The sequence below is a fragment of the Anneissia japonica genome, unplaced genomic scaffold (assembly GCF_011630105.1).
Source record: "Anneissia japonica isolate Jap-2015-1 unplaced genomic scaffold, ASM1163010v1 scaffold26_len2425191_cov177, whole genome shotgun sequence".
NCBI lineage: Eukaryota > Metazoa > Echinodermata > Crinoidea > Comatulida > Comatulidae > Anneissia > Anneissia japonica.
The window spans coordinates 2052019-2065013 of NW_022685220.1; the positions used below are offsets into that span (position 1 = coordinate 2052019).

Genomic DNA, 12995 nt, shown 5'->3' on the forward strand with positions numbered 1-12995 from the left:
ACGACAGGCCTACAGATTCAGCTGTCTATTAATCTCTGTCTTGGATTCACCATAAATTCAATCATTGTATATTTCTATCTAGTTTATCCAGTACTATAGCAATACTTATGGTAATTATGTAATGGTATAAACTCCAAGTGCAGTCAACAGATATTATAATGACTGGGGCACTAGTCAGTCCAAAGAGTAATGGCAAGAGGTCAAACTGTCAGTGTTTCCCTGAATCACAATCCTATCCTGAAGGGTACAACCACAAACTAGAGGTTGTCCTTCGATAGAAATGATATAACTTAAAAGTTGTTCATATCAAATGCGTGCTAGACCTTAAACACTATTCAGATTTTAATAGGGTGTCCGCTATCTTGTGGTAGTCCTGCATTTTTCGTTTCATTTTGTGCATGCAAAATAAGGATAGTTGGACAGCTTGCCATTCTATACTTTTTGTTCATTCCTTGTCACTACTGTAAGTGCCACTGTAAAGGCTTGTTTATACTTGAACGATAACGATAACGATAAAAAAACTAAACTAAAAAGTGATTGTTCATATAGAAAATAAAAGAAATAAGAATTTTTTACACTAGGACGATTCGATAACGATTTATCGTGTGTACGATAACAAATTATTTTAACAACTCAAATCAGATGACGTTATAACCATGGAAAAACGATAAAATCGTTGCTAATACTACAATTTTAATGTTTTTTCATGGTTATGACGTCATCTGATTTGATTTGTCAAAATATGTTGTTATCACATAACTAATAAATCGGTATTGAATTGTTCTAGTGTAAAAACTTCTCTTATTTCTTTTATTTTCTATATGAACAATTGCTTTTTAGTTTTTTTAACGTTATCGTTATCGTTGAAGTATAAACAGGCCTTTACGCAATCTCCACGGTAGTCACAGTCGTATCCAACAAGTATATAAGTGATATTGTTTGGTGTCAGAGATAGTACAGTGGCAATAAAAGAATTTTGTAAACAAATATTTCCATGCAATCTTTGCATAGTTAAATGATATGTGTGGTCAACCTGGCTTCCATATAATTGCTACACTATCGTTACATGATTTAAATGCGATTGTTACATTGCATAGCTGTCCTTGATGCCATTGCTCCTCAATTCAACCGAATATAACCGGCGTCGTCAAAAGCTGTTGGCAATAGAGTATAGCAATTTTATGGAAACAAAGCTTACGCATCAAAATGTTGATCAGAGGTAACAGAAAGTAACAGAAAGTCAAATGCTAATTAATTAACAAAGAGTGGAAAGGAAACCCAAATAGGATAGTATACTATCAGGCCTGCCACACTGCAGCCGACAAACATATCTCTGCTCCGTGTGAACGCTGACGTTACACGACTAACTGTTGATTGTCAGTGGTAGACTGAGCAGATTGTTCTTGAAAATAAAATGTAACGCAACGCCCACCTTCGTCAAGATACAGCATCTAAGCCTCGGATAAGCTTTTTTTGTTGATGATGTGTTTATCCTGCTTCGGTGAAAAACAACTATATATATTTGGTTGCTTAAATATCAATCTGTCAACATCATTGTTTATATATACTGTATTGACAATGGATATTATCTGTATATGTATATAACTCGCTAAATACCAATATTATAAGAATTATCACTTTAAAGATTATTCCGGTCCAGGACAATATTCCGGTAATTCCACGTCGCCGATAATTCCCAATTCCCTTAAAATAGCAATGACGATAAATATCGAATAAGTCAGGGTGCAAATAATTCCCATCAAGCCATCTAACTTCCAACCGTTAAAATGAATGAGGAGTATGATAAACGCTACGGTAAATAATAATGCTAATGCTGTAAAAGTTAATCCATCACTGGCAATTACTGTTGGCTCGTCAATGACAGCTTTTAGGAACCACAGAAAACCAAGGCAGACGAAGATCTCGAAGATGTTACTGCCTATAATGTTTGAAATTGCCATATCACCAAATCCTGTAAAATGATCAATAATATATAATAATTATCATCATGATGAAATTAATTGAAGTATTAATATTTTGATGCAGAGTAAAGGATGCTGTTTAGCGTGAGTGATTGAAGAGTACAGTATATGCAGTTGTTGAGGTGTAGTAGAATTTAAACAGAAGTTGAGGTGGAGTTTAGGAGGCTGAGGTATCAGAGGGTGAGCAGTGGTTGAGGTAGAGCGGCAGTGGTGGATTTAGGATATTTTTTTGGGGGGGTGGGGGGTGGGGGGGGGGGCTATTGGTTGGGACAAGAGCATGTTCCCTAACTTATCACTGGAATTTTAACCTTTTTCTAATCTGATTGATTTTATACTTGCATCGGCATAGGCTAGGGATGAGAGGGGCGCAGATGCACTTCCCCATGATGGCAAATTAGGTTCACTAAGTGAGTTAAAATACTAAATATGACTATGAATTTTTCATTGGAATATGGATTTACCCCCTCAGGCGGTTTCACACTCCCAGTCTAAAACCAGCCTACGCCCCTTTACTTGTTTAGAGCTTTGTTGGCTGTCGCTGCTGGGGCGGCAAATGCCATTTTTCAGTAGTGTTGGCCCGAAGAATGAAGTACGTGGCGGTTTTCATTGAGGTGGTGTGCAGGTGGGGAAAAACACATCTTAGAGTATTCTACTTACCATCTCTTGCTACAAGTACACTTGCAATGGCATCTGGAACACTGGTACCCGCAGCAAGGAAGGTAATTCCCATTACAGTATCTGGGATATTTAATGTGTAACCTGAAAACAATGGGATATATTAGTATAAATTTTGCAATTGATATATTTGTGAATGTGCATAAATCCAATGACTGATTGATTGTACTCAATCATCCAGAGTAAGTAAACACACAAATACTGAAATGGTTTCTCTTTGGCAGATGAGATGATATGACAATGATAATCAATTTCAGACGAACAGTTTTAATTTGTTCTTGTATATTAATTACATTTGATTGATGAAATTGATATAACTTGGCTTTAAAAATCTATCGATAATTATGCATACAACAGCTGGGATGTATGAGAAAAACAAAAAGGGAACCACCCCCTCCCTCAATTAAAACCACCCAAAAACCTCATTAAAAACACCCCGAAATGGACCAAACTATTTCCTAATAGGAATATTTTTCAAGAAACAGAGGATATTTTTCAATCAGTTGATATATTATTTAAAAAAAATTATTCTGACCAAGATTTTGACAATTAAACAAACATATCTCAGGACTACTCTATCGACCGCAGTGTGCAAGATGCGAAGTAAAAAAACTAATCTCATTAGTGAGGGTGCACTTTATTGACTGTATAAATTATACATAAAAGAAAGATTATTCCAGCGGATGAGATCTACAACATCTGAATTTGCCTAGTAACAAAGAAGTCGTCGAGAAAATGGTAAATCTCCTATGAGAAATAGTTTCTATTTCTCATTTTTTATTCCTTTCGCGTAAAACTAAAATTTATGCCAGTATTTTCCCATGGTTTATAATAATTAGAGTAATGCATGTGCATTTTTTTCTTTAAAAAAAAATCTTTTTTTAGTGAAATTTTGCTGGGAATTGGACTTTAATTTACTTGTCATATGTTAGTACCACATCCTGTTTCCACCTGGGTAGGAAATTGATCTAAACATCAATATAGTATACAATCATGATTCATTGATTATTTTAATAATAATAATAATAATAATAATAATAATAATAATAATAATAATAATAATAATAATAATTGTAGTGGTGATAATCAACCGGGATTCAAACACGGTTTTTTTTACTACCGTTTACAATGTAGCCTATTATTCATTAAGTATACCTGCAATAAAATGAGAATATATCTCTTTACGTGTCATATTTATTATTATTACTTATTATTATTATTATTATTATTATTATTATTATTTATTATTATTATTATTTATTATTATTATTATTATTATTATTATTATTATTATGTTTATTATTATGATTCTTGTAATTTTTTTCCAGTAATGGTCTTATTTTTATGAGTATTTTAAATTGTATTACATTTGGTAGGAAAGCTTGTAAATACAATGCTGCAATTCAGCTTCGGCTGTTACTGATTGTATAGATTGAATAAAGAATTTGAATTTGTAATACTAATTAAAAAGCAATGCTATTCATGTAAACAAGCCAAGCTTAAATAACATGCATATTAAGTAGGATGTCTGGTAAATTGTACTAGATAGTTTGTCTCTGCATAATATGTATTATACCTGATGATGTTTAAATAAAAAACCAAAAACTAGATTAAAAATTGCCGTGTCAAATTTTGGAGAGATATTCATACAGTATGTCACACCTTTTAGAATAGGTAATTAGTTTTTGATATATGAATATCAAAAAAAGTAAATTATAAAACAGTGCTTTTTTCAATGGATGGCAGAATGAAGAGAATGATGGTTGATTGATATTTCTTTGGACGTTCTTTGTGTAGAAAGCATTTGAAAAGTTTTGTACATGATGGGGAACATGGCGTAATAATAGACAAAACACAGATACTTCACCAAACAACAGCACAAGAAACGGCTGAACATATTTCTAAACCCTGAAGCTGATGCTGACAATGTTAAAGATGCCATATGTGTTTTCTTCCAGTAATGTACTCACCTATAACCACAATCATCCAATATAGAGCATAGGATGTGAAGGCTAGCCAGACAGTGGACAGCGCAAACGTTAGTAAATAACACTCCCTCCAACAGCCTTTTCTCCGACAATCAGGTATTGTGAAGTAAATCAGAAGTATAGCAGGGAACCCAAGAACCCACAAAAGACAAGACAATGTTCCAGATGGAGGTGACAGCACCACTCTTTTATCCAGTCTTTCAGGATGTTCGCTGATCTCTGTTAGAAAAGACATTTAAGAAGATGAAAACATTTAATAACTGTGTTCATCAACCATGATCAAATTAATAAAATTGTTAATATATATATAATCATATAAAATAATAAAATCATTTAAAAAATAACTTAGGATATAAAAATCAAATCATATGTTCACAATCATATGAAACTGTTCTATTTTCGAAGTTTACCATTTAAAATAATTTAATAAATAAATGCTTTAATTTTCTAAATTTACATAAGGTCTTGGGTTCAAATCCTGATGTGGACATACACTTTTGATCAAATATTTATTATCATCGTCGATTATCACCCATGAATGTGTTTCTCCACACCAAAGTTACTATTATATACCGTAAGTCTATACATACTTATTTACATTATATTACATTTCATACATAAATCATTTACATAATTTCTAAAAATAGATCACTTGAGAAGAGAAGCACAAACCAGAATCATTTCTTTTCCTTGAGGTAGTAATTCCATTTGATCCAACTGGTAAACTAAAACTTGTTGAGTGGTCTGCCACTGGTGGATTGTATGGTAGACTTGTATCATTGCTATTGGAAAGAGTCCCATTTTCGCTTGTACCGTACCCAATTTGTGCTTGTGTATCCTCAACGATAAGGTTTGATTCATCATCTTTTTTTTTTCGTTTTTCTGACCACTGACTTGCCTTATGAGATAATACTGGATTGAAATACATTAAAACGATGTAGGCTATGTACATTAAGGCCAAAATCAAACCTTCCCACCTGCAAAGAAATAAATTTAGTAGTATGGAAATATAACTTGTGAGGTTAACAACAAATCTTCTTTACGGTATTTCATGAATTAATTAAAAACCAGAGAGTTACGAACACCAACAATTTTATGTCGGGGAATCTAATCTCAAGTATTTATTTGCGGGGCCATATGGACTCAGAACCGTCCATTTCACCAGGTAGGCAATGGTTAACCCTTACATTTTTGGGAATCCCCACTGAATATTGGTAGGGAAACAACGTTTATATATACATATATGTATATATACATATATACACATACATACATATACATACATATATATATATATACATATACACATATATACACACATGTATATATATATACATTTATATACACATATATACATATATATATACATATACATACATATATATACATATATATATATATATATACATACAAGTATATATATATATATATATATATATATATACAGAAAGATATAGATAAATAATAATAACAGTACTTCAATAGGAACAAGATAATTAATTTGATATTTAAATAATTAGATAATTGCTTTCTGTATGTTGTTAATTTTGCTATATTTTATTATAATTCACCTATATTATTTATAATAATTGTATTATATTAAACTGGATGAGTGAGGTTCACATACTTTGCGTTATAGTTGTTACTTTTTGTGTTCTTGCCAACTCATTTAATTTATTTTACTTTGTGCTGTATTGTACTTTGTCTTTTTTTTGGAGATTAAAAAAAAAGAATAAGATGTTATAATCCTATCATAGCCCTTCAACGAAAAGTTCCTTTACTCAGTTGAATGAAAAAAGAATCAAAATGGTGGGATTCGTACCTGCAAGACAAGTATCATACCCATTAGACCACAGGGATATATAGGCCTATACAGTATAGTACTTTAATTAATATTAGCTTTACTGTATGTGTCTGTGTATTTTGTTTTGTAGTATTAACACATACCCTGAGCATATGCCCACTCAGCAACCCTTGTTGGCTTTACCGACTTTTATTGATTAATGTATCGCGTTATCCATGTTGCAAGTGAAATAAACTTGATTTTATTATTTGTATCATATAATATTATGGCTTTTCCCGCAACAGTGGAAAAGCTACCAATACAGATTAGTTCTCATTATGTTAAAGAGGTTTTTTTACAGACACCTAGTAAGTCTAGATAAATATTATTGTTTGAGTATCAGAGCTTACTTGAAAAGCAATGGCTAAATTTGAATCACTTGCATAATTAAAAACTCAAATTACCATACGATGATCGAATCATACATAACAAAGACCAGTAGTAATATACCAATGACGTAACAAATGCAATCTCTAATCAGTGGCCACCAAGTCAGATGTACAACCTAAACAATACAAACATATCAAAAGAGTTTTTAAAATTATTTCAGTTCATATAAATAAAAACAATAATGAATATAGTGATAATTAAATAATCTGTATCACAAACATATCAAAAGAGTTTTTAAAATTATTTCAGTTCATATAAATAAAAACAATAATAAATATAGTGAGTGATAATTAAATAATCTGTATCTTATTGGAAATTAATAACATGATCCAATCGTTTAATTAAAAATTGTAGGCATTTCCCAAATTATATACTGTAATTCATTTTATTATATTTCCTGGATTTAAAAATTACAGATGAATTAATAAAACAAAAGTTAAATAAATATTCGATAGATTATAAAATAAATAAATCTAAAAACTCACCCTTCCACTAAAAAATGATACAAGAGCGATAATGATGAAGACGTTGAAGGCTGCAGATCCAACAACAGCACTCAATCCGGTGTCGTCTTCACTTATGAAGGTGCCTAACAAAAGTGAAAAAGAAATTTCAGGTAATTAAAATTGATATAATAATAATATTAATAATGTAAGAAAAATAGTCCCCGATATAAAAGTCCAGGGAATAACCAACTAGGTAAAATGTGATTGGAGGAGGAGAGTTGTGAATAGGGACTGAAAAATGAAGGGGGTCTGAGGGTAATAAAGCGATGGGAAAAAAAAGGGGTTGGACCAGAGATCAATGTACTGAAAGTATAATATTTGTTTATAAATAAGGTTCACATGACTATAATTGATGTGAAATTTTAGTCCATAGCCATTCACTTTGTATGTTGTTTTCGAGTTACATTTCTTGATAAACAAAAATGAGATAATTATTATTATAACTTGCCATAGAGCCACCTGCTGTTTATTCACTATAATTATTTCACTTTGGTTTATATCAACTTGTTTATAGGCTTGATGATACCTTTTGATATTATAATTAAGTCAGAAGTCTGACCAGTTGCCATTTAGATATTATTGTGCCAACTTTCACATAATGTTAAACAGTCATGCTGAGGAGGACCTGAGGTCAGGTTGAAATATTCATGTTAAAATAAAAAAATGTTCTNCAATAAATCGAAGTTTCCAGTTGAAGTTACTACAAATTTATAATTTTGAATACCAGAAATAAACTATCCAATGTTGAAAATGAGTGAAAGAAAGAGCAGCTATATTTACTTCAAATGTAGTGAGACACCAATGATCCCAAGTTATTCAAATTCGAATTAAACTTTATTGCAATCGAACATAGGCCTGTATAGTGATGAGACAATTTGTAGTAAAAGAAAATATAAAAACATTCAAAATACAAGACAAACACCAATATTTAGGGGGAAAAACATCAACAATTTACATTAATAAATCTCATTAACATGATTTAAATAGGACTAAAATAAGGTTAATATTCAACATCAAAAATATATAATTTAATTGCACTTAAAATTCACTCAGGAAAACCACTATGGGAAGTTCTGGTTGTTAATGAATTTTCTTAAATTTGCTGTGAGGAGTGGGGTGTATACGTGGGGACCATTTAAACAAAAACACACTAGATTTAATCTGTCTCTTATACCCATCTAGATGTGTATAAGAGACAGGTGTTGAAGGGAGCTCATATAAATATGAACTTTAGTCATTTGATAGGAAGAGGTCAGGTAATGTATAATATAGTGATCAAATTTCAATCGTTGTTGAAAACAATAATCAATTAATGTTTACATTTGCCTTTAAGGTCACCTACATTGTGTAAAGTAGGTCCCTTTAGAATTCTAAAACTGATTATAACAGGTATGTTACTGGATGTCGGGGGGGGGGGGGAGGAGGATAGAGTGAACCTCCACAAATACTGTAATCTCACATTAAACTCAACAATCCACAGAAAGTTGTTTCTAGATATGTAAATGCACTGTTAGCAGAAGATGATGTTTTATATTTATTTTATATATGGAATGTGTTATGGTGAATGTTTGTACAATTTAGCATATTGAAAGTGCAATTTTATGTATGGCATCAGTTGTGTTGATAGCAAAATTTGATCTTATCCCATCTTTAGAGTTTCATTTTCATGGGTGACAGAATTTCACTTGTGGTTATATAAATTTAAATTTGGTACAGTGGAAAATTTAATAACTAACTGTCCTACAGTATGTATATTTATTTTAATTTTACCGTTCCTCAAACATGATATATTTTCCCTCTGACCTTTTTCAGTTTGGTAATGGTAATGGTTAGAGACTTGTATAGCACATAATACATGGTCTCTATGCTTTGAGTTTCATGAAAGACATTTACTGCTAATGCACTGATAAAGTGTATGCAATTTTACAACAATCAGTTTGTAGTGGCCTATTACTCTTATTGACAGGTAAACCAACACTAACAATCAGGGACCATGGATGAGGCTCCCTTACAAAATATAGCCCTACAAACACAAAACATGTATAGGTTATTATAATACTGTATGATTCACCTTCACGGTATCGTCTCTCTATCATTACCCCATTCCCACAACATCACATTCCCCATGTTTTTTTTTCTGGCATGATCATTAGGCCTGGTTTTAATTAAATCTACAATCATGTTAACATTATACAAGTCTTGGGTAGAAAGTATAATTCTATGTGTATAATGTACTGTTGATACCTACAGTACTACAGGTAAATGTGAACAGACACAAAGCAAGATGTTGAGTTTTGGAGGCAACATGCCAAGCTTTTGTCCTGTGATGTTTTGTGCAATTACAATGAATTTTTTCCCCTAAGTATTTCCTTTTTGGCGAAAAAACAAAAAATTTTATTTTTGGCCAATTAGCGCACCAGCCGCTACGAAAATGTTGAAATTCAGAAAAAATGAAACTTTTTCTATATTTTTAATACGCCCACCGCTGCCTTGAAATCTCTAAAAATAAGATATGTATATTTCTTCCAAATTATATAAATTTGAAGCATTTAACCATCCTATTTTTATATTCACCAATAAAATTTTATTTTTGTTTTCTCCTCCGTTTTTGGCAAAACTATTTGCTAAATAAGAAAACAAAATTTTATTTTGATTTTTATTCTGCCCTCCTCTGAAGATCTTTAAAGAAATAAGTATGTGAAACAAGAAATTAAAAAAGTCTTGCCTAATGTGTGATTAAAAAAAAATGAAAGGTAAGAGAATAACTCATAGCGTCATTGTGTTGAATTGTGATATCATATTTGAAACAATTTGTAATATAGTTTAAGCGCAAAGAAGATAGCAAAGAAGATACTTTACCAATAACAGCTGAAAAGAATTCTGGGGCAGAACTACCAGCGGCCATAAATGTTGCACCAGCAACATCAGGTTGTAGCCCAAGTCCTTAAAAAAAAACCAAAAAAAACAAAACACAAGAAGTATTAGAATTATAGACTACGATAATTTCCAAAAAAACATATTTCCTTAAATGTGTACTGTATACAAATTCAATTATAGAAATAATGAATTACCATTTAAAGGATGACAAAATCAAAAGTTTTGCAGAGGAATGATAACGCTTTTAAGCTCATTGGTATTCAAACCGCCCAGGCACTCATTATATACTCTTGGTTGGAGTGACAACATGAATAATGTGCCCACAACAAGTGCTCAAGGTCAGAATCCAACCCCAGATCTTTTGATTGGTAGGCTGACATTTTACCACTGTTACATATGCTTTTATGCTTTTACACAATTCTGAATCACACTGCCTCTGAGTGCTACTGTTACTATTAGGCCTAGTTCAGACTAGGTGGATAAACCCGGCTCAACTCACCGGGTTTATCCACCTGCCAGTTTGAACTAGGTGGCTTTTCTCAAGCCGGGTTGTGTTCCTATAGTAACTAGGCCTGGCGTGCCACCGTGTTTAACTTTTCTAAGCCTGGCTTTAATCGTTGCGGGGGTCTTTTGCATTGACTTTGGGGGATAAAATGACCAATCAGCATTCAATTACGTACGCTGTGAGTGAGCGTACGTTTCGCGAGCAATGTTTTGAAACAGGTTTCCTGGTTACGGTTCACTATTATGCAAATTCTAGCTTGGCTAATCCCACTAGTATGAACGCCCGGCAAAGCCGGGCTTAACATAAGCTGGGCTTAACTCAAGCCTGGCTTATCTCCAAGTCTGAGTAACCTTAATTTAGGGCTTGGCATGCCAAACCCAGCATCAGTGACCAAACATAACCACATTCTCCACATAATGAACTTTCTGATGATGAACCATTTATTAGAATCAACTCTACTATTGCCAAAGGTATGAATAAAAGAATTACGGCTTCAGTCTCTGTACTAGAGTATACAACACTGCCACATTTATGCTAATTACTTGCATCATTTTAGTAGTTTTGAGATAGCAGGCTTCAATTACGTTCATATATGGCATCACAACAGCTCTCTGAGATGGACATGCGCCCCTTATACGATTACACTTGCCATTATCATTATTATATTTGTACACAGCATAATTAATTTAATTAATATATAAATATATTTCAAATTTTTCTTACTTTCACTGATCACTTCCAGGGAGGGAACAAAGTAAGCTGAACATATATATCCAATAACCCCACACAGATAGGTTGCAATTAAAATGTTAATGATGATTGCACCGTTTAATCGCTGCTCATTTGTGAATAACGTTGGAAAGCTACTAATGCCTCGGTCTGTACAGTTATCATCGTCATTAGGATCTTCAAGGAGACGTCTGAATGCAAAGCTCTCACCTAATTTTAAAAAGAAAATGAAAATGAAAAACCTGCACTTATATAATCAAAAAATGTCTCGCACAATCACCCTATAAAAAAACTTGTGCTCCTTTAGCTCCCCACCCCATTAAAAACATTTGAAGCAAAAGTCCACCTACTAAAAAAACTGGTGCCCCACTAGTTCCACACCCTATTAAAAATGTTCGAAGCAAAAAAATTATGCTCAAGTTTTTTTGTGAGCTAGAACCCCAACACTATCATCAAGCCCTCCCACTTCACCTTCGCACCCCACATCAGCACTACCCCACTAACAGCATTTTAAAGTCTCCTAGATGCCACTGGACTACTGTATGGGTGAATTAACTTTATGTTTATTCTGTCATTCGACTACGATACAAGAGTCTTTCCAATCTCAACGATGTTTGAATAGCGAAAATGCATTCACACTATTCTAAATACATTCGGGTGGTTACTGATATTTCTTTACTTGGCTGGGTGTCTATGTAACAGGAACATTACACCTCACCATTTATATAATCACCCTATATGGTCTGTAGTCATAATCAAGCTGCTAAGGCAGATTAATTATTTTAAGACAAAATGAGAAACGAAAATATATGAAAAGACCTTCAAACTACAAGCATAGAAAACATTATATGGCATTAAGTAGGGTTTCAATTTTTGATTAAATAAAATTAACTGAACAACACTGATGAAATTAGTATAATATAAGTATACTTGGAAATGTATAAGTTATATATAAATGCATATTGTGAGCAAAATGGAGGTTTTAAATTTCAGATGGAAGATGAAACAATATTGGCCACTGTTATCTTGTATTATAAAAAGATGATGGTAGGATTGCTTCTACAGTTGAACAGGATTGTCAACCATCTTAAAAGAAATAAACATTTACTATTTAATTGACTAACTTGCATAGTGTTCAGCAGGCCTATAAGTTGTAAAATGATATCCATGTTATATTGAATTTTCAAAAGTCTGTAAAGACACGCTTGAGATGGCAATCCATAAAGAAAATAATACAACAGTATTCAATAGTGGCACCCATAATTAAATCCTTTTAAGTCATTCAGGGTTAAGGATTATAATAATAGTTGTTGACCTATTGAGACTAACCAGTTTGTATATTAATTGAGCTTTCTCAACGATTGGCTTGTATTGTATATAAAAAAAATATACAGGTACTAAGGACTGAAAACATATACAGTATATCTTCCTTGTAGACCTAGTGCCTGAAAAAGAGTGCACAGCTTCCGCCATCAGCTTCGATAAAGTGACTGTGTTTTC

The 12995-nt window shown here is 32.5% G+C and overlaps 1 protein-coding gene across 2 annotated transcripts in view; it reads right to left on the reverse strand.

Annotated features, from left to right (window-relative positions):
- Positions 1-626: 626 nt before the first annotated feature.
- Positions 627-12995, reverse strand: part of LOC117109295 (sodium/potassium/calcium exchanger 3-like) — a 14093-nt gene continuing 1724 nt past the window's right edge. For both annotated transcript variants that reach the window (XM_033251568.1, XM_033251575.1), the window contains exons 3-10: positions 11490-11705; positions 10244-10327; positions 7364-7467; positions 6893-6993; positions 5318-5622; positions 4628-4864; positions 2640-2741; positions 627-1972 (exon numbers count right to left, since the gene is read on the reverse strand). In XM_033251568.1, the coding sequence (XP_033107459.1) occupies positions 1647-1972; positions 2640-2741; positions 4628-4864; positions 5318-5622; positions 6893-6993; positions 7364-7467; positions 10244-10327; positions 11490-11705 (1475 nt within the window). In that variant the 3' untranslated portion in view covers positions 627-1646. The remainder of the gene's footprint in view (positions 1973-2639; positions 2742-4627; positions 4865-5317; positions 5623-6892; positions 6994-7363; positions 7468-10243; positions 10328-11489; positions 11706-12995) is intronic.